This window comes from Equus przewalskii, chromosome 18, assembly GCF_037783145.1.
Source record: "Equus przewalskii isolate Varuska chromosome 18, EquPr2, whole genome shotgun sequence".
Taxonomy (NCBI): Eukaryota; Metazoa; Chordata; class Mammalia; order Perissodactyla; family Equidae; genus Equus; species Equus przewalskii.
The window spans coordinates 851,154-878,378 of NC_091848.1; the positions used below are offsets into that span (position 1 = coordinate 851,154).

Sequence of the window (27,225 nt, forward strand, 5' to 3'; positions counted from 1 at the left end):
ACTTATTTTGATTTGAATTTTTTGTCTAATGAAGTCTTATTTCTGAACTGCTAAGAAGTTTAGAAATAGTGGATGCTATAGACTGAATGTTCGTGCCCCTCCAAAATTCATGTGTTGAAACCTAATCCTCAGTTTGAAGCTGGGACCTTTGGTAGGTGATTAGTTCTTGAAGGTGGAGCCCTCATGAACAGGATTAGTGCTTTTATGAAAGAGGTCCCAGAGAGCTCCCTCCTGCCTTCTGCCCTGTGAGGACCCAACAAAAAGATGGTTGTCTGTGAATCAGGAAGAGAGCTCTCACCAGACACTGAATCTGCTGGCACCTTGATCTGGGACTTCCCAGCCTCCAGAATGGTGAGAAATAAATTTTGTTTGAGTGTTTGAGCCACCTGGTCTATGGTACTTTGTTATATCAGACAGTAGTGCAATTAATCCCTTCTCTAATCCCCAACATTATGTCACATTAGAATATTTGATCCTGTTTATATCAGTATAGCAAATAAAGGCAAATGGAGGAAGATTCTGAATGTTAATAAGTAATATTTTTGTTGGTTTCATTGGCATCTTAAAAAAGAATAAAAGGAAAGTGCTGATAACAATATTGATTATTAACAATTAAATATACCATATTCTTGCTATACTTAAACTATCAATCAAAATTAAAAGTTTATGCCATCATTATAATTATGAAGTGAACCTGTTGCAAACAAGTTATACATTTAAGTTAAAATGGGGCATGGACAGAATACTGGATCAAGAATATTGCCTAAAACAACCCTATGAAGTAGAAATTATTCCCATGTGACAAATGAGGAACTGACTCCAGAAGGTTGAATAACTTCCATAAGGTCACGCAACATGGTGGAGCCCAGATTCATATTTGAATCTACATGGTACGATGCTTCCTCGTTCAGGAAACCTGAGTTCTAGCGATTCTGCTTCTAAATTTCAAAGCGACCCTCAGGCTTAGCACTCAATATCTCCAGCCTCATTTTTGTTTTACTCTTAAAATAACAATAAACACACTACACAGTCCGTCAGATGGTCAGGGGGTCAGACGATTGAGTGTCTCATGATGGAACACAGAAGCAAAACCTCCCTGATAAAGGGAGCTGCTTCCCCAGCCAGGAGACTCGGCCCCACTGGAGAAACCCTGAGAAGGCGAAAGGTGATGCAAATTTGCTTCAAATGAGACAGCAGTGTTGGCGTTCTAGAGAAGGGACCGCAAGTTAAAGGAGAGAAAGCTCAAGACAACTAGACCAGCAGGTTTTCTCACTCTTAAATCCCAAAAGAAATGGCAATGTGGAAGGTGAGGAGTAACTTAGAAACTAGAACAAGTAGAAAAAGACAGAAGAGTCAAATCCAGTAACTGTGTATTGAGCATCTGTCCAGGTACCAGGCACTGTGCCAGGAACTAGATATGCAATTATGAACAAGACTGACGATGGCCATTCCCTACTCTCAAAGAGGAATTGAAAGAAAATCTTATCTGAGTAATTAAATTGACATCAGAGGAAAATGACCTAAACAGAAATTTATCATATAAAAAGCATAGACTAAAAGCTAAAAAATTGGCCTAAGGGCCTATATTGTTATCCATTACTACACAATAAATTCTCCTCAAATTCAGTGGCTTCAAACAACAAACATTTATGATCCCACAGTTTCTGTGGGTCAGAGGTCTGAAGGTGGTTTGGCTCTGTGCCTCTGGCTCCAGGCCTCTCATGAGCTGGGTGTCAGGCTGTAAGGGCTGCAGTTTCATCTAAAGGCGCCACTGGAGGAGGACTGGCTTCCAGGCTCACTTTCTGGTTGTTAGCAGGATTGACCTCCTCACAGGCTGTTGGGACGAGAGCCTCACCTTGCTGGCTATTGGTGAGAGGCCTCCCTCAGTTCCTTGCAATGGGGATCTCACCGTATGACTTGGCAGCTGGCTTCCCGCAGAACAAGCAAGTGAGCGAGAATGAGAGAGTGCAAGAGAAGCTGCACGGGATAGAAGCCAATCTTTGTAACTGAACCTTGGAAGTGACATCCCACTGCTTCCACTGTATTCTATTCGTTATAAATGAGTCAGTAAGTCCAGTCCAGTCAAAGCAACGGCATTGCACAAGGAATCGCTGGCAGCCATTTTAGAACTGCCAACCTCAGGGCCTCTGGAGGTAATTTTGGCAAAAGGAGCTAGATGAAAAGTGAACAATGAATGTATTTATCAGACTAAAGGAGCTGCATTTGGAGCTCTTCCTGCTCAAGTTGTAAAAGGAAACCACTTAGAGATGAAGTTTTATTTTTTTAAAAAATGCTGACTTTTCAAAGATACAAGACACTGGGTTGGTATATAAATGATCACAGATCATTCCTAGGGAGTAGAAAGGGATCCTTCCAGAAGCACAGTTACCTCAGGACACACAAAGGGCAGACTTTCTTCAGCTGTTGGGGGCGGGGAGGGGGGGGAAGGGGAGGGAAGGGGGAGGGAAGGGGGCGGGGGCGGTGGGGGGGGAGCCGCTGGCGCGGGAACACGACTGAATTCTCCACTGGATGTTAAATAATTACAATTGAACTGTGGGAGTAAATAATTAAGGCTGCTTCTCTGGTTGAGCACGCCGAAGTCCACAATATTCTTACAAGAATACGAAATGAGCCAATAAAAGTGAGAGGAGTTATGAGCCAGAAAGAATAGAGATTGTAGCATGTAAAGTGAAAAGCTCTATTATTCTGATCGTGCATTCCGGACACTTGAAATTTCTCAGGTTCTGGAGAAATAAAGCTGCATTTAAATGGGGAACAAATTCCCATTAGAATGAAAATAAATTAATGGTCTAATAAGGAAGCTAATTAAGGGTAGGAAGCCCTGCTCTCTTTCAGGAAGCCAGAGAATGGAGGGACTTTGTATTTAGTTGTATGAAGAAAGTTCTTAAGGATGGGAGGGAAGCCATAGCCTCTACAGGGCAAAACAGGCAGCCTGCGCGGCAGGACTGCTAGAGAGCGTCCGCGGACGCACAGGGCTCAGGAAGGTGGAGCACAAAGGTGCAGGGCGATAAGAAGAGAGGGACGGAAAGGGAATCTGTATGGTAAATGTAAATACGAAACGGGGCCCCTGAAAATTCTTCATACAGCGAAGACACACACATAAAAAACTGGAATATTTAAAGAAAAAAAAGGACTTCAGAAAATAAACAGAATACGTTAGAGAATAGGTATTATCATTTAAAACCAGGTTAAAATACATCACCTGATTCTTGCTGCCAGTTTTCCTTCCTCCTGGCTCCATGTAAGTCCTTTCAAGACAGTGTGGGGTCTTGTGATCCAGAGGAAAAATGTGGTAAGTTAAAAAAAAAAAAAAAATTCACATACAACTACCAAAGAAAAACCAGTACAAAGAGTTCAGGATTGTAGTTGTCTTAAGACTACAGATAAGGGAAACAAGGAGCAGACGTTTTAAATTCTACTAGTTCCTGTAGTCATCTGATGAAGACGAAAGATGTTTAAAAATAGAAAGGAATGCTCTTGGTTAAACCTGGAGAATTGAATACATATGTTTATCTCTGCTTCATCCCAAAACACCACTAAAATGAAAGGAAATTAATAAAAAGTGAATAAATTCACAAGGAAAAGAGAACAGGAGAGGAAGGATGAAATGAAAAAGATGTGGACCAAATTTTGGAAAATGGAAAGCACAGTATGGATGAGAGGTAATTAGTAGACTACAGGCTATTGAAGTCTAATGCCTGTAGGACTGGGGTGGAATCCTAAAAGGAGCAAACCCAACGGTGTGACACAACACGGGAAAAGCTCAGGATTTGGAGACACCGGGTACCTCTGAAGAGGGAGAGAAGAGTGCACGTGAGAAAACAGGACTGTTTGAATGATTGTAAAAGGAGCGTGTAGATCCTCAGATGCCCTCGCTAACACCCAAGCAGCCCCTATCCACCATCCGTGCATGATACCAAAGGTTTACACTCTAGAGAAACTGAGTATGAGAGGCTTTGATCCTGAGGATACGAGACAGCAAAGTAATGAGATGAGGCTAGAGCAGAAGTCCATATATTAAAGGGGTGAGACGTCCTAGTCCAAATCACCTGCTCACTTCTCAGAAGACAGACAACCATGCTTATATGTGAATAGCCAGAAAATTGGAAGAGCTCTCTTTGGAGAAGAAAAGACCTGTGGATACTAACAATTGAGGTCTCCCCATGAAATGGCAATGTCCGTGTTCAGTCTACCCACTGAGAAGTATACCAGTCAATAAGCCCCCACCTAGACACACAGAGCTTCCAGTAACATCTTGGAGACTCATTTTTACACACTAACAGCCAAACATCACCAAACATTTTAGGAAGACCTCTAATATGAAAGACAGAAACCAGGATCAAACAGATAAGCACAAAAGAACTCAGAAGAAAAAGATACAAAACAATGCAGGGAGCAAAAGTGAGCTTCAAGAAAGAGCATAATTAATATCTTCAGAGAAAAAAAGAGAAGATATTGCATCCATGAAGCTTGAACAGGAGGCTATGAAGAAAGAACAAGAATGAATATTAAAATATGAAAGCTGAAGTAAAATACTCAATATTTGGGTTAGATAACAGAGAAGAAGACATCTCTCAGAAAGTAGAAGAAAAAAGCAAAGAGAGAGAGAGAGAGAAGAAAAGAAAATTAGAGGATCAAGCTAGGATATCTAATGCTCTACTAATAGGAGTTCCAGAAACGGAGAACAGAGAACAGAGAAGGGAGGAAACCATCCAGGAGCTAATCAAGAATATTTTCAAGAACTGAAGGACATCCATTGCTATATTGAACAGGTCCACCCAGCATAATGGATGGCAAAGGGACCTCACCAAAGCACTTTATTATGAAATGGCAATACCTTAAGGATATAGATAAGTACTTAAAAGTTTCCAGGGAAAAAAGGTCACTTAAAAAGAATCAGGAATCAAAATGGCATCAGAATTCTTAACAGCAACAGTAGAAAGTAGAAGACGATGGCTTCCAAATTCTGGAAGAAAATTATTTTCAACCTAGAATTCCATATCCTGTCAAAAAAGGATATTTTCAGACATTAGAGTTCTCAAAAATGATATTTCCCTTGCAGCCTTTCTCAGAAGGCTATTAGAGGATATATGAGGGAGTAAACTAAGAAAGGAAAAGCTACAGGAATCAGGGAGTAAGAGTTCCAACGTAGGGGAGAGATGGAGGGAATCCCCAGGATGATGGCGGGAAGAAGTCCAACAATTACAGCAGGAACTCACAGAACAGCAGGTTTAGAGAACAACCAGGCGGGGCTAAGGAAAACACTGGAGGGTTTTTAGAAGTATGTCTCCAAGAACAAAGAGAAACTGAGAGATCACATGTGGAGAGGATATTGACATTTCTGTAAGTTGGCTTTGGTGAAAGATTAGTAATCAACACCTAAGTACCTAAGCAGATAAATAATGGGACAATAATTACCTCTGGAAGGACGCTGTGCAAAGAAGGAAATGCAATCATAGCACACTGCATGGCTCAGGCATGCATAATGTTTATATGCTATAATCCCATACAGCAGAATATAGATTTGACTAAAAATTGTGACAGAAATTGGGAAGATTTCCCAACAAAATTGTGATAGAAACTTCCCCCAGGGGAGGAGAAACATCTCCCCATGGGGAGAGGAGAAACACCTGTTAGGAGTTGCAATAGAAAGCTAATTCTGTTCTCTGAAATCAGTAGATAATGATTTCGAAGCAGGAAAACCATGAGATAGCTGTGTGGTGATATTATTTAGAAATATCCAGAGAAGTATCACGAGGAACAGCTTAAAAACCTGAAAATGGTTGTTCCTGGGAGGCAGGACTTGAAAGTGTGAAGGGGTGCCTTTTTTCACTATAATTTAATAGTATTATTTTAGTTTTTAACGAAGTATAATATATTACTTTAATTTTTAAAAATAATTCAAAATAATGGGAAAAAGTAAAGCATAAAAGGACCTGATAGGTGACAGAGGAAAGGATAAAGGACAAGGTTATACAAGAAAAACCAGGAAAGCTGTAAGTAAAGCAAGCAACTGAACGTGAACCTTAATGAGATCTTTTTAAGATTATGAGAAATGAAAGAATGAAGACAAAGTAGATTCTAGCTTAAACTTTAGTAACAAGTGCCTGACACACTTCTATTTATTCTCCAAGTCTGAATAAAAGGAGAGCTCCTCCATGAACCCACAAAACCCCAGAGCCAGCTTAGGCACCTCTGTGCACCCATTACAGTGGTTGATGCATTCATTTAACATGTAAACGCGTTTTTTTAAATAGATGCTAAGAAGAAAGGTAAAGTAGAGTAAAGGGATACTTTCTGAAGGAGAAATACTGTGTTAGATGGGGTGGTCAGAGGCCTCTCTGAGGAGGTAACATTCAAGCGGACCCGAAGTGAGGAAAAGAACATTGCAGGCAGAGGGAAGTGTGAAGGCCCTGCAGCAAGGAGCCTTCAAGAAACCGTAAGGAAGTCAGCAAGCTTTGCTGGAGCCAAGTGGGCAAGGAGAGCAGCGGTGAAAGCAAGGTTGGAGGTTGCGGAGTCTCTGCAGGCTGCGGCAGGGACTTTGGATGGTTTTCCAAGTGTGATGGAAAGCCACGTGGGAATTCTGAACAAGGAAGTGACATGATCTGATTTATTTTTAGAGGATAACTCAGATGCTGTATGGAAAACAGGTTGAAGTTGGGGAGAAGAAAAGAGGGGAGACCTATTAAAGGCTCTTGAAAAGCCCTAGAAAAGCACTGAAGGTCATAGTGGTAAAGGAAGTAAGAAGTGCCCAGATTTGGCGTATATTTTCCAGGTGGAGGCCACAGAAGTCGCTGGTGGCTTGGATAATGTAAAAGCATAAGAGGGGTCAAGGATAACTCCAAACTCCAAAGTTTGGAATCTCAGTAACTGAGTGAGTCAAGGTGCCATTTACCAAGATGGGAGACACTTATAAAGGAATACAGCTGGGGCGAAAGGTGGAGAGTTGATGTGGGACGTGTTACTCTTCATATGTCTATCAGACAGCCAGACAGAGGTGTTGGACGAGCGTATGTTCATGGGGAAGACTGACTAGAGACGTTGATTTTGGAGACATCCACATGCAGCTGATACTAAAGCCTTGGGACTGAATGAGATCACCCAGGGGAGGAGGTGAGAGAGAAGGGGGCTCAGAACAGGCACTCTGGCTTTCAGAGGCTGGGAGGAGAACAACCCAGCCATACTGCCAGAGAAGGAACATGTAGTGAGGTAGGAGGAAAACCGGAGGAGAAGGCCAGCAAGGAAAGAACGTATTCAAAGAGGGGAGCATGCAATTTACACAGGTCCGCAATCCCTTATACAAAAACTTTGGTTTTGGATACGTTCTGGAATTCAAATTATTTTTAATTTTAGAAAGTTAGTAAAGTGCGTATCTCCCTGGATATCTAGGGCAGCCCCTCCCTGCAATGACATTCATATTTCTGCAGTGAAACGTAGGAATGGCCTTTCTGAGCGAAATACATGGGATTATCAGTCCAGCTAGGTTTCATTACCAAAGGCTGTAAATTACACAGATGTTTCTTTTCAGAGCTTTTAGGATGTCAAAATTGTGGCTAATGGATTGTAGATACGTACTCACTTTCTTTACAGCAGCTGTTTCTGTTGGTTCACCTGACCATCTCTTGGCTTCTTGGATCTGTTTTTGTTTAAAAACAAAATAGGAGAGTACATATGTTTCTCTGTAGGGTTACAGACACAGAGATGATATGGAGAAAGGAAGAATTTTTCCGAAACTATTTACAGTGATTATTATTTCAGGGGAGGAAGAGAGGGGCAGGGGCTTCACTTCTTACATACTTTTTGAAAATTTTAGGATTGTGGATGACTTTAAAACTTTTTGGTGTTTTTGAGTATTTTCCGAATATAAAGTCTATTTTTTAAAAAAAAAGAAAAAATTTATTTAGGAAAGATTACTAATAATCTGGCAAGGATGGATTTATGTAAACTCTAAGATTAAATTTTAGGACTATGTGGTGTTTGCAACACAAATAGCTTTTTTGCAAGAATTTGCTTAGTTTTAGGTTATGTGTTTATTATACTTGCATATTTAATTGATAGAAAATGGCATACATTTCTCTGGTAATTCCCTTTATGAGAAACCAAATTAACAAAGGAGTGGTTCTCAACTTTGAGACGGAATAAAATTAGACTATCTGAGTCTCTTTCAAAGAGGAAAGGGGTCAGTGGAAGTTCTCTAACCTCTGTCTGCACGGGGAGCAGGGGCTCAGAGAAGCTCTTAGTGGCAGTGGCTACTCCGAGGGCTGGCTGGCAGGGAGGATGGCTGAACTGCCAACCCAAGAACCTTCGCCTTGGGGCTTGGGGCAAATGGGGGCTCAGACGGAGAGTCTCCGGCCACGGAGAGGGAGATCCAGCCTGGGCGGTCTGACATGTTGGAGACGCAGAGTATAGTTGCCAGAAAATCGACAGAATGAGAAAAAATATGAAGAAATTGCTTTTGTTGTGTTTATGAATATGAATTAAATCTTAATTAAAGTTAGATTATTGACTTAGAAAAGTAATTCCCGAACACTGTGTCTTTGTGGGCTCTTCCTCCCCCATCTGCAAACCAGCCTTTGAAGCCTAGAGGTCGGAGGGCTGTCGCCCTGTCTCCTCTTCCGCTCTGGGGTGTCTGCCGCCGTCACCTCATGGGGTCCATTATGTTTGAAAGCACAGAAACACAATTTTAAGAACAACCTGCCTGACATCCATCTTAACTTCTTTCCCGGAAATTTATTCAGATTCTCATCCCTGCCTTTCCACCGTTTTCCTGCGGTGTTTTGAGCTGATCAGATCAGTTGAACAGGAGCCTTAAACGGAAGTTTGGGCATGTCCTTTGCTCACTCATACTCCTCTTTCTGGTTTCCACACCTCTTCCACAGTTTCCTTTCACCTCAGCTCCCCACCCAGTTGGCCAGCCACCCTTTCACCCTGGGACACACCTAGTCTGGGTGGGTGGAAGCTGTAATCCGATGGTGCCATGCCCGGCTCCCACCTCGCTGGGTATAAAGCGTGGACAAATACAGCCACCTGTGCTGATTCCTCACTCAGGACCGCTTTCCTGGCACGCTCCCCCGACTTATGCCAAATGCAGCTGATGGCCATCACAAATGGGATGATCAAGCTACCCAGCAAACCCTTCTCTTGCTTCTTCCACTGTTTTTGGGATTGAAAGCAATCCAGCTGTCTCTCAGGATAAAAACGAAAACAAACATAAAAATAAGCCACTCTTACATTGCAAAGAGTGGGGCAAATTGGCCATTTTTTAATATTAGAAGTTTCAAGCAGATGGTGAACTGATTTATATTTTCATTTTGACATTTGCTTACCCAGTGGGAGTGCAGTTAAGCCATATTTTAAGCCCATTCAAAGTGGCCTTCATCTGAACATGTTGCAGACACATCTATATACTCTTCACCAATCTGTAGAGCTCAAGGAACACTGGTTCTCCCTCCCTAGATGCCCCTAACCAGAGGGCACTCGGGGGAGGAGTCTCCTCTGGGAACACTCTGGCCTCCTCCTGGCCTTCCTGCCTCCCATCTTGCCCTACTGGGGGCCATTTTCCACAGTTGGCAAAGGAATCTTTCTTTAATGCAAATTTGACCATGCCAGCCCCCTGCTTGAAATAAACCTTTCAATGACTCCATATGGCCCTCAGAATTAAGTTAAAATTCTGGTATTAGCCTGTTACCAAAGTTGTCCTTGATCTGACACTGCTCACCCCTCCTTGCCTCGGTCCTGGTCTTTCCTCCCCTTGTGCAGTCTGCCCTTGAGTCATCCAAAGCCATGTGTCATCCCAAGATGTGCCCCGCCCTCTCTCACTGCCCTCCTTGCCTGGCAAACCCCACTGCCCGTCTCCACCTGGCTCAAGCCTCCCTTTCCATTTTGACTTCCACTTTAGCTGCAATCCAGTGACATTGTTTTACCATGCTAAAACAGGGCCAGCGATGACATAGGGCTGAAACGTTTAGAATGCTGTGGCTTCACTCATTATTCTCACATTTGCCCATGATTTTCAATCTTACTGAACATATTCCATCGTACACATTTTCCATGTTGTTCGATAAAAACATCTATTAAAATTCTGCAACAACACAAACTTCCAAAAAAACGAACATTTTGCCTAAATTGCTGAAAACAATCTAACCACGAGTGAATGATTCTTATCCACGGAAATTCCATGGAATTTTCCACTAATGTGCCTTCCTGACTCTAGTCACATCCACATGTGTTCCTGTCATGCCCTGTCACACACACTCCATCCTGAAATAGCAACCCCTAAACTTGATGTCTTCCATTTCTGTTTTTTTACTCCATGATTGAATAAATTATAACGTTTGAACTGCCTGTACAAAACTGAGTTATAATCTCGATTTTAAAGGAGGAGGTCATGGTGGCAGAGGATATGCAGATACTGAGAGCTTCACCTGACATTTGAGTGTTTGTGGCACAGACAAAAATAGAAGTCCCAACTTTGGGTCCTGTCTTCAGTTCAAAGGTCCTCATGGTTTGGGAAATAATAGAAGAAAGAGAATTAGTCCTTTGCTCTGGAAGCTAATAGCCTTGAAGAGGGATGAGTTCCAGAGCAGTGGGCCCACACCAAGATGGTGAGCGGCCCTTTCAAGGTGCAGTCTGGAGCTGGCAGCACTTCGCTCCATTGTACTGGTATAGGGACATCTTTGGGTTCACTCCACCTTCTCATGTCCTCCTTTATAGTAGGGTGTCACCTGGTTGAAATAGCTCTTAAGTGACTTGCTTTATGGATGTTTTCCGTGGAGTACTACTCCTTTCCTTTGAGAATTGAATTTAATTTTAGAAAATGGATTGAATTTTATTTTTCTTTTAATGAGAGCTCTTATCAAATCGCCCATCACTTTATCCTTCCATATTGGTGCACCTGTTATTTATGTCACCAATTTATTGACCTCATTGTTAACTGCTATCCATTTTTTCTTTTATATATTCAAATAAAATTAACTCTTTCTCATAGCTTTATTATCAAGGGAATTTTTATACTAATTTATTGAAAGCCTCTTAAATCTAATCACTTCAACACATTTGTCAGCTTATTCTACTAGTAGATAGGAAGCATAATGCATTGATGTTTTTTCTTTTTAAAAGAAAGTTTAGATGATTAAGTTAAGAGAACTTGGGCAAAACTAGAGGAAATGTCTTGCTGTTTTTTATTGCTTCAGTGTCCTGGACCGAAGTGGCCGCTGCATGCTTGATGTCATTATTAGACGCTTGCTGCAGAGGTGGTCAAAGCAGGGCTCTGCAGGCAGGCCCGGCCCCACCACCTCGGAGCTGGGCTACTCTCAGTAAGTTACACAACCGGGCTGAGCTTTAGCGTCTTTCTTTCCAATATAGCTGTTGGGAGATGGAGCTGAGATGACACCTAACGTAGCCCCTTGTCACTCTTCTTCTCTAGCCCCCCTCCCCTGCTCTTTCAACAAGTATTTCAGGTAGGGTTCTTGAGAACCAGATAATAAAGCCACAAACACTGTCCTTGGTCCCCTGTTTCTCAAATAAATAAATAAATAAAGAACTGGAAGCAAATAACTAACCCCCATGATTTAAAAAAAATATGTGGCTATATGGGTCATGTATGTATGTTAATAATCTATGTAAATGATGAGGCTTTGTCTGACACAGACATGCTGCTGATTTTATGGAAAATTACTGTGCAACTGTTGATCTGGAATTGCTCCATATTCTTCCTTGTTGATTACCAAATTTGGAATTGAATAGAGTTCTGACATAATCACAAGAAACTCAAATACGGGAAGATGCTCCTTTCCCTGATGCTTTGTTATTTGGTTCCACTGACAGCAATTAGTCAGTAAACCGTTCGGAGGTTGCATTCCACTGAGAATCACACTTAGGAATGCCTTGGCTGTTTTTACAAATAAGCTAACCTGATCGAAATTCATTTTTAGTTGAAGAATCCTATAGCACAATCATTTTAATTGTGTTCACTTATTTGGATACCATTTTGAATTGTTTATTTTTCTTTTTGGGAGTGGGGGGAGGAAGTTGGCCCTGAGCTAACATCTGTTGCTGATCTTCCTCTTTTTGCTTGAAGAAGAGTGGCCCTGAGCTAAGATCTGTGCCAATCTTCCTCTATTTTGTATATGGGTTTCTGCCACAGCATGGCTTGATGAGTGGTGTAAGCCTGTGCCTAGGATCCAAACCTGTGAACCTGGGCCACCAAAGTGGAGTACGTGAACTTAACCACTATGCCACCAGGATGGCCCCATGAATTGTTTACTTTTCAACCTCTTTTTTGACATCCTGCAGACATGACTGTCAGGACGTTGGCGAGTTCTAAGACCTAATTCTTACCATGGGCCTTGAAATGTTTTCATGAGTTCCACAGATGGGTAACTCTTCAACTGGAAATCTAGAGTCTCAGAATTTGAAGGGGCCTTAATGATCTCCAGTCCAGTCATATATTTAAAGCTTAAATTTGCTCCAATATATCCCAGTCAAGTGAGATTCAACCTCAGAGTATCCTCTGGACAGCTCTGGCTATTAAAACATTCTCCCTTCTTTTAAATCCCTTAGCTTCCACCCTTGGCTCCAAATTCTGTTTGGGACATAAAAAGTGGCTCTGCTCAAACTTATGAGGCTGCAAACTTCTTCAGAGCAGGAACTGTATCCACTACAGCTTCCACTAACTTGATAAATGATTGCTGACTGGAGCTGAAAGCAGAAGATGCTGTTCTTATATATCTTACGGGACAGCAAATGATCAGTATAAGCTCTCCTGAGGAAGCATCAGACTGATTTTATTGTTTAAATTCTATAACGTATATGTTTTATTCTTTCAATTTTATAACTCAGGCAGTTTTATCTGTTTGTCATACGTATTGCAGTTTACCTTTATTATAAAATAACATGCTTCATGACGCTCCAGATATTAACTATCAGATATTACACGTGTGGCACATACTGTCGGAGACACAAGGCACAGAGAAGCTGAAACCCTAAGTGGGCTCTAGATGCTCTGGGTTAGCCAGCCCCAGGCCCACCACTACCATCTGAGTCACGCTGGCTCTTGTTTCCTCTTCTGCCAACGGCAAGGTTCAATCAAATGTCCTCTTAAAGTTCTTTCCAGCTTCACAAGTGATTTTGTGTTTTTGCCTTGTCTGTGCCATGTGGTAGAGTACCCACCGCGACCGTCAGAGAGCACAGACCTCTGATTACTGGCTCAGCTCTCAGGTTATAGTGCCAGTAACCATCCACGTGGACACTGTTTAAAGCGAGGGATGCCTCTTCCCATTTTTCTCATTTCAGAACACTTTTCTTCAGGAAACAGTGCGTAGAGAGTGTGAAGAACGCTTTGAACTGACGGAGGCTTTGAGTCAAGCCAGAGAACAGCTCCTGGAGCTCAGGAAGCTCAGTGGAAGCTTGCCGTTGTCACCGTGTTCCCTCAGCCGGGGCAGCCTAACCTCCTCTGCTGCGGTGGGCAGTAATTGCGGAGAGAGGAGCCTGGCAAGACTGAACTCTGAAAAAAGAGTCAAAATCTCCAGCCTGCATGGAGTGCCAAAACCCACCACATCCCCACTCTCAGCTCAGCCCGGGAGGGGCAGTAGCTCAGGTTTGTCCACTCTGCCCCAACCACATCCTCCCAGGGGCCGAGCATCTTCAGTAAACGAGACCAGACAAAGACTGGCTGCTGTTCTGCAGAGGAGACTGAATCAGCAGTGACTGATCCAAAGTCAGCAGCAACTCCAACAGCCTGCCTGGTCTTTCCCCGAGTGCCGGAGGCTCACTGCAACTGAGGATGACAAGGATCAAAATATTATCACACATCAAGAATGCATGTCTATAGTTTTAACAAGAGAATAGGAAAAGCTACTTTGAAATTACAACAGATAATGAAGTTGTTGGTACTCCGGACGGCTGATTTCTCTATTTATGTGTTGTGTGTTTAGCTGTGCTCTGTGAAAACGCCCTTTTAGAGATCACAGGTAAAAATTTTCGCCCATAGCATCTTTTCCATTTTTTTTGCACCAGTACAAGCAGATGTATTTCCACAAAAAATAGATTGTATTGGTTTTGTTGGTGTTTGTTCATTTGTTTGTTGAGCTGAATAGGTTAAATAGATGTAATTAGTATGTCAAATAGAAAATAAAAGCACTTTAGTCTTTAATTTGATAATTTCCAAAATGCTTAGATATTCACAGAGTTCATCATCATCATCATCAAAAGCCTCTCTTTTTCACTCACAATCTGATTGGCTAATCTGCCTTCTTTTTAGCCTAGGTCAGAAGCCACGATGGGTAACCTTCAGGAAGCCGGTCTTCCCTGCGAGGCCGGAGACCATCTAGAAAAAGGGGCAGCAACTCCACTTCAAGGGAGTGGTGTTTCTCTTCTCCAACTACAGAGATTATTTTAGACAACAAAGAGCCTGGCTGTGAAAATATTACTTGGTAGAGATTTTCTGCATTGAATGCTTTTTTGGTGCTCAGTTTTGAGCTCTGACTTGAACTTGTGTTCCCAAGCCATTGGGCAGAGAAGGAATTCAAGACCGTTTAGTAGGGGCACACAGTGCTAACTTGGGGTGCAAATTCCATCACCCCTGAAAATGGGTAACCGGATAACGTGTTTTCTACTTTCAGAGGGAAAAATTAAAACCAGAGACCGGACCAGCTATTTTAGGTTATCTTAAGCTTCATGCTCCTCCCGTTTCTTAAAACACAATTCTTTATCTTAAGCTGGTGTTCGTCCTTCTTTTCCCCCTTCCATGACTGACTGCTGAAGTCCTTCACCTGACTGCATAGCGGACATCAGGCTTCTCACTCCCAGAGAGAATGACAGTAGCATGTGAGAAATACGGCACGTACAGCTCTCTGCTGTTAGTTGTCATGTTGGTGAGAGAATCCAAAGGCACTTGGAATCCCTCCCATGTGCAAAAAAAGTGAAAAATCAAGCTTTTCTCCAGTTTTTCAAAGGATTGGTCTAACCTACCAATAGAGTGTTTTAATCTCCAAAGAGTTCCACAGTAGGGCCTCTGATTTCCCTGGCAAGTTTTAAGTGAGCACATCTTGTGTTAAGGCTGAGAATGCTTACTTTTGTGTTACAGAGCTTGGTGTTTCTTTTTTTTTTTTTTTTTAAAGATTTTATTTTTTCCTTTTTCTCCCCAAAGCCCCCCGGTACATAGTTGTGTATTCTCCGTTGTGGGTTCCTCTAGTTGTGGCATGTGGGACGCTGCCTCAGCGTGGTCTGACGAGCAGTGCCATGTCCGCGCCCAGGATTCGAACCGACGAAACACTGGGCCGCCTGCAGCGGAGCGCGCGAACTTAACCACTCGGCCACGGGGCTAGCCCCAGAGCTTGGTGTTTCTTACAACAGCATTTGACCAGAGAACAGACATCACAGAGTGATGGTGCTGGGTGGACCTCAGCGGTCACCCCAACAATCTCTTTACGAATAAGTCATACAGATGCCCAAAGAGGTCTGACTTGGTTGAGGTGGTACAGCTAGTTAGTGACAGACCCAGAGCCGGGACCACTGTGACCTGATCCCAATCTTTCCACCTCACTTCTCCACTTGAAGATTTCCCAGCTTCCGTCATGACTTTTGTCAGAAGCACTTACGCTGTAAATATGCAATATTTTCTTTAAATGCACACACTTTTTTTTTTCTGCTTTATCTCCCCAAACCCACCCTGTACACAGTTGTATATCTTAGTTGCAGGTCCTTCTAGTTGTGGAATGTGGGAGAATGTGGGACGCCACCTCAAAGTGGCCTGACGAGGGGTGCCAAGTCCACACCCAGGATCCAAACCCTGGGCTGCTATAGCGGAGCGCGCAAACTTAACTACTCGGCCACGGAGCCGGCCCCTGCACACACTTTTTAAACTTAAATTTATGTAAAAAGAAAATTTGACCCAAGGAAGAATAACCATAGAGTGAGTTCAATTTGCTAGTTGTGTTTTTTTCTAATACACTTTAAAATAAATACATGTTTATTAAAATACAAAATGTTAGTTGGTGTACCCCCTGAAACCATCTCATGGAATGCCAGCAGCACTCCCGCCCCACTCTGGAGGCCACCGCATGGAGTCTGCCTGTTTAAATGATAGGTCCCCGTGCCGTAAGGTACACGGCAAAAGCTAGTGAGAGCTTTAGTAAAAGCGTAGGAGGATGTTTTGGGCAATAGCCTGTGTTATCAGATTATACATGCTTTTCCACAGGCTTGCAGCTTCAGCTCTCTCTTCAGGAGCCAAGGGGATAATTTTCCTAAATTATGAAGATATTTAAATTTGTGAGGAAAGTCCCACATAGGCTTTTCTAACATGATGTAAAGACTGTCAGCACAAAACCTGCTTTTTCGGTTTGTTGTTACTCTCTTGCTTTGCACTGAGTCATTCTGTAAATAATCACTCTGAGAAAGAATCACGATCTGCAGTAAGGCTGGGTTATATTCCTCAGTAAATCAAAGAGGTAATTCCATGAATAAACAGAGAGACAACCTTTACATTCATTTCAACCGAGACCATCTGAATGGTGCCGTCTAAGCTATATGCTTCTATCCTTTGAAGAAAGACACTTAAAGAGAATATCGCGAGCGTATGTAACCTGGGAGTTAAGAACACATTCAAACTTCCATTGATTTTCTCACTGATGAACTAAGTCCTGGCATGAAACAGTCTCACGAATGTTAAGCAAGTGGTGAATATTATGACAAAATAAGGCTCTCAAATGAGTATAATGGGTAGTGTCTACTGGTTTCAATTTCTCTATAGACATGTGCTTTCCATTACTCAGTGGAGCGATATATAGGTGCCAAAAGAAAAGAATATTATAGGAAACATTCTTTGGAGAATTATAACCCTGTTTTTCTTAAATTAGGATTGGTGGACAAAGATGGGAGAATTCCTCTAAAGTTAACATAGATTTCTCAAGCAATTTTTAAAGTCTTATTGAATTAAGTTATTATATTTGTGCTTAGTCATAATTGCTTAAATGTTATATTTTCTGGCAGTGGAATTGACTGGAACTGAAATTCAATTAATATTTAAAATTATGTAAGACTAAGGTATTTTAATGTTCTATTAGTCTAAAAATTTTTTGTAATATTACAGGTCAATTAAAGCTAATTTTTTTTTTATTATGGAACAAGTTTTCTCAAACTCCATCTTTTAACGTTCTTATGGTTATTATAATACTGTGTTGATACAGCAACCTAGCGTCCTAAAAGGCTGATGCCCTGCAGCTGAAAACTCCTAACCAGCATGTTGAATCTTAGGAAGCACAGAAAATCAATTTGGTATGTGCCCAAAGTTCACAAATTCTATAATGATTATGGATATTTTTACTTTTCACTTTCATTTTTTAAGAAAATAATTAATGTACACTGTATCTTGCACAGGACACCATTAAAGGTCCCCAAACCATGACAGACAATAGTGGGAGAATTCCTAAAATGGGTATATGGTATCTTACGGAAGAAATTCTACTTTTCCTTTTGAAAATGTTAACCCTGTGTAGTCATGAATTGTGAAGCCGATGTAATTGCATTGCATCTTTAGAGTCTTAAATATAAATTATATCATCTTTGTATATTCTGAATTCATACATAAAATTTTCTTAACAACACAGTATTGAATCTGAAACACACTTATCCTATGACAAGATTTACCTTGATCCAGAAAGATAAGATTCCCCTCTTCTCCAGCATTTATATAGCATAGTGCTTTATAAATATATTCATTGAGTAAAAAGAATTACTAGACATCCCTTATCCCCTCCCCCAAAATATACGAGAGAATACGGGATCATAGAGATTAAGTAATTTGCCAAAAATAACTAATAGAGAAGCCAAATAATTTTTAAACTTCCGCAGTTTCTGAGCATCTTGATCTGCAGAACAATACTGAAGCTATATTATACATCCGCTCATTTCTTTAACAGATACAGATACAGATACTGGAAAAGCACTGGAAGAACTCCAAAGATAATTCAGACATACCACAAACTGCCAAGAACTGTAGAGCAGAGGGTGGGGGGAAGCACGTGCAGAAATTATAACATAGGGCAGGAGGTGCTGAGTAGAGAAGAGGATCGAAAGCAAGGTGTTATATGAGTTCAACCTCTTGCTGGGAGAATCTTACACTTTAAGTAAGAATTGGCATTTACAATAGGTCTTGAAGGATGAGTAAGGTTTTATAGAAGGTAGATAGAAGAAGTTAGAGGAGATGGATAAACAGAGGCACAGATATGAAAGGTGTAGAAAATCCATGGTAAGGGCAAGTAGTGGAAACCTGACCCCATGGCATGAAGGTGTTGAAGGCAGGCCCATTGCAGGACTTTGACTGGAAGGGGCATGTACTTTGCTGAAATTTGTGACCATTGCTCTGGCAGGACTGTACTGGAATAATTATGGAGTAGAAAGGCTGCAGGTGGGACATCAGTGGGTAGAGTAGTGCAGCAGTCCAGATAAGAGTTAATGAAGTTCTGAATAAAAGTGTTGATCATGGGAATAAACAGGAAGGAGCTGACTCAAATGCTATTCAGAGAAGGGAAAGAATTCGTTCCCTGTTAAATGCACTTTGAAACCATTTCCAGCCATTGCCACTTAGCAGAGGTGCAGTGTATGAGATTAGCTCCAATTAGGGGGTCGCCCTGTATTTAAGAATACTACGCTTCTCTAAAAAATGTGAAATAATAGGAACTACATTCTCATTTGGGCAACAGATAACTAACCCCACAGACTCAATATTCATAAGAATTCTCCTTAAAATTAAAGGAAAATACAAATCTTATATATAGTTCTAAGTATTATGGGGGAAGAATGTGGAAATTGCCGTTAAAAAAATAGAAAGCAAAGAACACAAAGCACAGCTCAATGGTGACTTTGGGAGTAATACAGTGCAATAAAACTTTCTAATTTTGCTAACTGTTTATGAGGGAAAATATAGAAGATAGCAGCCAGAATAAAAATAAGAGTTATCTTAAAATCCTTAAATGTGATGGTTCTGAAGAGACTGACACATCGCCTGGTCAAGCCCTGTAATTTTACGGAAGGAGATAATAGGTCCCTTAGAGGTTACGTAATTTTTCATTCTTACAGCTGCTTAGCAGCCAACTGGATGAGAGCGCCTGGGCCTCCAACTCCTGGCCACACATCTCATCTCTAAACCGGAAGAACAGTGTCAGCGCTCTAAATTTGTGCTACTCCAAGTGGTCCAGCAGGATCAATGTCTCCTGGGAGCTTGTCAGACATGCAGAATATCAGGCCTCACACCCAAAGCCACCGAATGAAATCCAATTTCATGATATCCTCAGGTGACTCTTGGACACCTTAAAGTATGGGAATCAGTGCTCTCAGTGGTGCCATTGGCCCTGGAGTCTTCCACCTCCGACAGCTCTGCGTTAGCACTGAGCAGAAACAGCCTTGCTGTGCTCAGTTCTCTTAGGCCCAACTGAGACCAGTGGTGCCCGGAGACCCCACGCCGCTGACCCATTCAACACCTCGGCTCCAGATGCACTCAGATCCTGTTTTTTCACCTGCTGATTGTGAATCTGTAACTCTCCAAGAAAACCGGCAAATTAAAGAAATCAATAGTCAATCAATATTCACAAATAAATCATCACCCAAGTTTCTGAGCCCGCAAAGAACTAGAGATTTATTATTTTTTAAAAAGTCCAGTAGAAATGCTTTCATTTTTCTCATTGGCGACTCACTGAATAATCTTAAATTTTAGTTTCATAACAGTATATATTTGAACATCTGATTACCAAAGAAAGTTTGCTAATGCTGGTTGTCTTTTGGGGCTTGTGAAACATAGACTATTTAGATAACTTATTAGAATTATGAAGGAAATAGAGACCATTATTCTTCCTGAAAGTAGTTCTTAATCACTTAAATATAAAACTGTTACTTGCAGGATTACACCTCGATCAATTTATTTTAAAGGTAGAACTAACAGTAATTGAAAGAGAATTTGACTCTGATTCTCAATTTCAGAATCTATATTTAACAACAAGGCACGATGCTCACTGGCCTGTGAGCATGGCTGGCTCATCTGGGTGGCCACACGTTTTACAATTTTTGAATTCAGAAAATAATGAAAAGGATTGATTTCATTTGCCATTAAAAAGGTTTTGAGTATCTTTTATTAACATACTTAGTGCTGATATTTAGCTTGTATGGTTATTTGTTATCACTATTAATAATTCCCATAAATAATAATGATTCAAGTCCAAGAATTAGACAGACGTAATTTATAATATTGAAGCATTTTTATACGGAGGCTTTCATAAGACCTAACACTGGGAATATATTTTTTTCTGAAAAATATGAGCGTCTGGCTTTGCATTGTGCTCCACTGTGAGATATACCCACCTTTCTCCCAGGTGAGCTCAATATGGCCTCTAACACATTAATCCAAAGATATGCCTACTGAATTCTGTCTTCTTAAAGTGAGTGAGGGGCCGGCCTGTGGTGTAGTGGTTAAGTTCAGCTCCGCTTAGGCGGCCCAGGGTTTGAGGGCTCAGATCCTAGCCCCACTCATCAAGCCACGTTGTGGCCGCATCTCACATAAAGTAGAAGAAAATTGGCACAAATGTTAGCTCAGGGCCAGTCTTCCTCACCAAAAATAAATAAATTAATTAAAGTGAATGAGTTCTATAGTTGTAATTTTCTATCTGGAACCTTAAATTTCTAGGGATTTTAAGTTACTGCCAGGATTCAAGCAACTGCTTCTTTACACTGACTTACAGCAGAATATCTTAAAACCCAGGGCTGCCGCGTTTCCATACTCTATTATTAGACTTTTAAAATGTTTGAGGTTGAAGCTGAGATCTCATAGGATCTCAAAACTAGAATGTTCTTGTTGCTCCGAGGAGTACACAGCGCTCAGGGTAGCACCGGGCTTGGTGAGAAAAGCAGAGGTCAGGGGCGGAGTCCACCGCCTCTTCTGGAGCGGGATTGGGCCAGGGCTCCGCCCACGTGCCCCCTCCAGTCTGTAAGTCAATGCTGTTGCCGATGTCCCCTGAACATGAAACTGTTACTTTAACATATTTTATGACTGTAAACCTTTTATTGAACTCCTATCATATTAAATTACTACAAAAACGCATACATAATTTTATAAAGCTATTCTCCGTTATTATTAATTATGATTAGTAGACATTTAAAACAACATAAATACATTACAAATTTTGGTAAATAATTATTGAGCATAAAAGTGAAATTTTATTGACTGCATTTCTTGATGAGATGAACCTATCTAATGTTTTCTTTTATGTTTAATGAAAAAGAAGGTAGATGCAGTCAAAAATAATTCGTCTGTATGTAGGGTCTTATTTACTTTTTATTAATAGGAAATAGAAAATATTAAACATTTTAAGATGAAATAAGATGAGGATTTTACTGTATTGTAACAAACATTGCAAACAGTATCTGATAAGAATTGTTTTAACTACTTCATTGAATAATAAGTGCCAAATGGAAAGACCTCCTAGAACTTCTATCTAGTATAGCTTGAAAATTTCAGTAGTTTAAGAAAACATTCTAATTACATTTAAGAGAATTAGTGACACTAACCTGTACGGCTTTGCTATTTAAAATTTCTTTTCTTTCCAGCTAATGATGAGTCCTAGGGATGAATACCAAGAAGAGCTGAACAGGGCTGCCTGGATTTAAATGCCCTGCCAGAGGGGGCGTTTTCAACAGTCAACACTCCCTACTAATGTTCCTTTGCCTTGCTTTCACGAAGCTGTCCCTCAGATGTGTCCTTTGACAAATCCAGAGCCTAGAGGAAGAGAACCATTAGTCCAAAATTGTCTAACTCCCATCACTACAGTGTACCTTGAATGTGAACTCAGAAAACCCCAATGTGAGCTAAAATATCACATTTCTAGCATGACACTGTAACAGGCATATTTATAGGCAGGGTACCTCAGGTCAGATAGTTGGCCTCACAGACCTCAGATCCAAGACAGAGGCTGTGCTCCCCTCCCTCAGCCTGCCTCCACCAGAGGGACGGGGTGTCAGGGAGAGCCACTCATCCTTCTTCTGGCCTTGGGCCCCAGAGGACAGAAGAGGGATATTTCTGAGTGCAGCACTGGTGGTGTCCTTGTGGTTCTCTGCGACCATGTCCCCATGGAACTCTTTATAACACGCTTACCCAGAGTCCCAGAATGGACCACGCCCATCCACCTTATGCAGTCTGAGGCTGAGGGGCAGTCACCAAGAAGCAAGTGCTCCTTCAATTTCCAGCCCCTGGCAGCAGTAGACGCGGCAAGGAGGAATGTGAGCCATAAAGATCAAGTCTGGGGTCAGGGAGGGCTTAAATTCTTTGTAACTAGCATGGTTGGAACTCTGACTCAATAATTGTTAATGTCATCAAATTCTTGACATGGACATGACTCATTAACTTGGGGAAAAACAGATTATACTTGTTTTTACCATTCGTGCCCTGGACATAGTACATTGGTAGGGAGAGATGGAAAGAGATGTTTTTCCGTATTTTGATGTCATTGTTCATGACTCAGATATAGTCTCTATATATACAACCAAGTTTAGAGTTTCTTTGGCTTATGTATTAAAGGTCCTTGAAAATGTTTGTGCAACATTTATTGCTTTTATAGTGTCATGCTGCATTTCAGCAGCATATGTGTGTAGCGTCTATATTGCCGTTCTTACTGGAGTTACTGATGTCCTAAATGTTTCTAATGCTAACTTCATAGCGCACTTAATCCTTAATGGACCCCGATACCCAGAGTTCCCGCGACATCGTTGTGTCGTCGCCCCCATCACGGTGCAGGAAAAGGAGGGCTGTTGGAAAGGCAGGAAGGTACGCGTCCAGCTGGGTCTGAGGGCATGTGACCTGACTGAGGGTGTGATCCTGACCGTATTTCGGCCACAGGATCTTTATGAACTGTGCATTTATTTTTATTATTTACGTCCCATCCGGCCTTCCTTAGTGTAAAAGTAGCTAAACTTTTAATGAAGAAACTGTATTCACACGCTGTTGAAACTCAGTCATTAAGGTTCCCTAGAAACCTCGTTCCGCGTGTCGCGCCGGGGCTGTCGGTACACAGCTCCCTCACAAAGGCGCGGAAGTTCGGTGGAAGCAGAAGGCTGCTGTCTAGCAGTTTTCCTCTGCCATCTTTGGATTTAGCCTTAGCACTCCTGGGAGGACAGCTGAGCCTCAGATTTTCTGATTTATCTCGATGTGTGTAAAACTGGGGCTGTCACACCCTCTCAGCCAGCTCCGGTCAGGATCAGGGTCTCCGCTGAGGGACTTTCTTTGGTGCCCAAAGGGCGCGCACACCAAAGGCCTGGAGCCCTGCTCGCCGCTGAAAGGCGGTGTCCCGGGCTCCAGCTAGGCCCTCACCTTGCGTCCCAGTTTAAAAGCAGGAATGAGACTGGTGTATCCTGGGGGGGCATCTGGCTAACAGGCCTGAGGAAGCCGCCTCCAACTTCCCATGAAAAGCTCTGCGACGGAAAGAAAAGATCATGCACTGGGCACACAGGCTGCAAAGTCACAGCCAGAGCCTGGGCCGCCGCTGCGCCACCGGGGCCGCGCTCCAGGCACCCGGGCCGCTTTGCTGCGACATCCTGAGATGGCGGCACCTCAAACAGGCTAAGGAAGAAGCTGGTGGGAGCGCGGGGCGGGGGGAGGGGGGGGTGAGGGAGGGGGAGGAGGGGGGGTGAGGGAGGGGGAGGAGGGGGGAGGGGGAGGTGGCGGGCGGCGGCCCGCTCGGTCCTGGCGGGTGGGATTCTCTCGAGCGCAGCAGCGGTTCGGCTTTAGAACAGTGTCTAAACAACTATCCATGGCTTGAATTTTCTTTCTACAACCCCATCAGGTGTTTATTCAGCAGAAGTTTATATTCCTTGCCATAAAGGGGAACTCAGTACCTTCTGAGGTGATCCTCCCACCTATGAACTACTTTGGCTCTAAAAAAGTGTTTCCTAATGTAGAGTAAGAATCTTCTCCCTCTAAGCTCCATCTACTGCATCTGAATTTATCCCTGGGGTCATGTAGAAACAATCCATTAGTTATTCAGCAATTACTCACTGAGCATGTTAGTTTCTTACGGCTGCCTTAACAAAGTACCACAAACTAGATTGCTTATAACAATAGATATTTATTCTCTTCCATTTCTGGAGGCTAGTAGTCCAAAATCAAGAGGTTGGCAGGGCCATTCTCTCACTGAAGTCTCTAGGAAAGAATCTCTTCCATGCCTTTCTCTTAGCTTCTGGTGTTGCCAGCAATCCTTGCTGTTCCTTAGCTTGTAGATGCATCACTCCCATCTCTGCCTCCATCATCACAAGGTATTTCCTGTGTATCCATGTCTGGGTCTTCACTTCTTATAAGGACACCAGTCATATTGGATTAGGGCTCACCCTAATGATATCATCCTAAATTGGTTACATTTGCAAAGACCCTATTTCCAAGTATTATCACATTCACAGATACCATGGTTTAGGGCTTCCACATTATCTCTTAAGGGACATAATTCAACTCATAATACTGAGCATCTACTCTAGGCATGTGAGGGACTGAGCGGCGGGGACAGAGACACGTGCCTGCACACTGGTGGTAACAAGGAGGATGACAGTTGACATCTGTCATTTACGTGGGCAACGCACAATGCTAAGAGCTTTGAAAGCATTTCATTTAATCCTCCCAAGAGCCCCAGAAAGTTGATAGATTTTTTAGCTTCCTTTTACAGATGAGAAAACTGAGGCATAAAGAGGTTAAGCAACTCGTCCAAAGCCATACAGCTAATAAGTGGCAAAGCCTGGGCTGGGAGCAGGCGCTGTAAGCTGAAAACTGGACTGCGGACCAGGCGCACCACCTTGCCCTCTGTTGTGTTTCTGAGAAGGATATGACCCTCACCCCAAGCAAACTCTACCTGTACTGTCTGTTGACATAAAGAAGTAGCCTCATTTGAGGATGAGGAATCAAGAAAAAAAAGAAAGAAAGAAATCAGCTTAGAGCTGTAGGGAAAGCATTATAGAACAAAGGGAAGAAAGTAGCATGCAGGAAAAAACAACAAAAAACAGACCTCGGGAAAGATCTACTGTAGAATCTTACAAGGACCCTCTAGGGAGCTACTGAGGATCCTGCAGAAGCAGAATATTAGAGGCCTGGCATTCCTTTTTTAAAATGTGTCATTTTCTATATTAAGTCTTTAGGTCTTGTGCTTTCTGATTTATTTCTAGAATATGGTGTCCTAGCTGTAGTCTTAAAAAAGCAGGTCCTTCCAAATACAAAGGGGAAAAGGAGTATTAAGACTGGTACAAAAGGAGAGAAAATAACAAATGATACAGCTGTTCACACGAAAAACTCTCCAGATGAAGTCAAAGGCCAACATTTACAAGAATAAAAACACATTCTAAATTTAGTAATCATGAGAGTGCTCCTAAAAATGGTCTATGAAAGTCTAATTTTGAGAAATAGGTCTTCAAAAGTTAAAGTTTCTTTTGTGGAATAAAGCCTTCTATTCTCAAAGGTCGTTTATGCTCAGTTTTCCTTGTTAATAACAGTATGAAATTAACGCCCATCATTTCAGAGTGTGTGCAAACTCCCAATGTTTCGTTTGGCGGCAGAGGGTCTTAAGGCTCTGTCTTCGCTCTTCTTCCTTTGATTTATTTCTACATCTTATGTGCTTTCCATTTCTCTATCTTTTCTTTCTTTCTTTCTTTCTTTTTTTTTTTGTCCTTTCTTGCCACCTTCTGAATAGATTTTCTTTTTTCTTTTCTTCTTTTGCTTATTCCTTCCCCACTCCGTACTTCTGCTCCCTTGGAAGTAATTATCTCTATGTTTATGTTCAGGAGTTACCTTAGACATTTTAACATGCTTACTTAATTTCCTGATGCTCCATCCAAACAATGCAAGAACCTTAGAATATTTTAACTACAGTTTTTCACCCCATTCCAATTTATATTATATTTTGACCAGTATTTGAATTCTATCTTGTTTAACCTTACAAATTAGACATCATCATTATTGTTGTTTTATGTAGACAATGTTTATTTAGATTCACCCAACATATTTATCCATTTCTTTACTCACCATTTCTTCTTGCATCTCAGACCTTCATAATATTTCTGCATAAAGCAGTTTTTCATTTCTAAAAGTTTTATTCAATTTTCCTTCAATTTTCTTGTTTTTTAAAAAACTCTCTCTTATTCCTTGCTCACAAACTTTTATTTCTTCACTGTATCAAACATGCTTATTTTATTTCTGTCTGGTAGTCTATACAGGTCTGATTTTGCTGCCTTTTGTTTCTGCTGGTTCTCACTCAAGGAGCTTTGGTCCTCGCGGGTGGGGAGGGCGGAGCTTGCCGGCGCGTGTTCTAATGTGAGCTTGCGTCCCTTGGAACTTTGCAGGGATTCTTTGAGACCTGGGTTGAGATTGCATTCTTCCAGAGAAGATTTGCATTTGCTCCTGTCCGTTGATTATACAAACATTCTGGGAGCACTTTAATTAAATTTCTCCTCTTTCAGTTTTTCAGATACAACTGATATAATTTCATACAAAAAGCCACATGAAGGCCAGGCTGTAGTTACAAATTCTCAAGTGAGATTTCCTCCCACTCTCCCCAGTATAGAATGGAATCAGATTTGTTGCTGTCCTCTTCTGCGGTTTATTTTTTACTTACCCTTAATTGAAAGTAAAGCCCTTTCAGATTCTAGCTTTATGTGGGAGTCTCCTATAAGATTTCCATTTTTGTTTGGGCCCGTGGCTTTATTTCCTGTCTTTTACCATCAAAAAGTTCAAGGTTTCCAGGTTTGGGAAGAAACATTAAGACAGCTGGCTTTGGTTCCCTCTCCCTAAGTTGATCCTTTTGTCCTTTTTTTTTTTTGAGGAAGATTAGCCTTGAGCTAACATCTGCTGCCAATCCTCCTTTTTTTGCTCAGGAAGACTGGCCCTGAGCTGACATCCGTGCCCATCTTCCTCTACTTTATATGTAGGACGCCTAACACAGCATGGCTTGCCAAGTGGTGCCATGTCCGCACCCGGGATCTGGGCCGGCAAACCCTGGGCTGCGGAAGTGGAAAGTGCGCATCTAACTGCTGCGCCACCAGGTCGGGCCCGCTCCTTTTGTCTTGTTTTGATCTCTGTAGACGCCTTACTTCTGTGCCCTCTTGGTGGTCCCTTTTAAAAGTGTTTTCTCGTTTTCAGTGTATCGGTCTTTCACCTCCTTGGTTAAATTTATTCGTAGATATTTTATTCTT

The 27,225-nt window shown here is 41.8% G+C and overlaps 1 protein-coding gene across 6 annotated transcripts in view; it reads left to right on the forward strand.

Annotated features, from left to right (window-relative positions):
- The window catches only part of LEKR1 (leucine, glutamate and lysine rich 1), a 182,517-nt gene extending 168,344 nt beyond the window's left edge, over positions 1-14,173 (forward strand). For all 6 annotated transcript variants that reach the window (XM_070582168.1, XM_070582169.1, XM_070582172.1 and 3 more), the window contains one exon: positions 13,315-14,173. In XM_070582168.1, coding sequence (XP_070438269.1) covers positions 13,315-13,728 — 414 coding nt within the window. In that variant the 3' untranslated portion in view covers positions 13,729-14,173. The remainder of the gene's footprint in view (positions 1-13,314) is intronic.
- Positions 14,174-27,225: the final 13,052 nt, after the last annotated feature.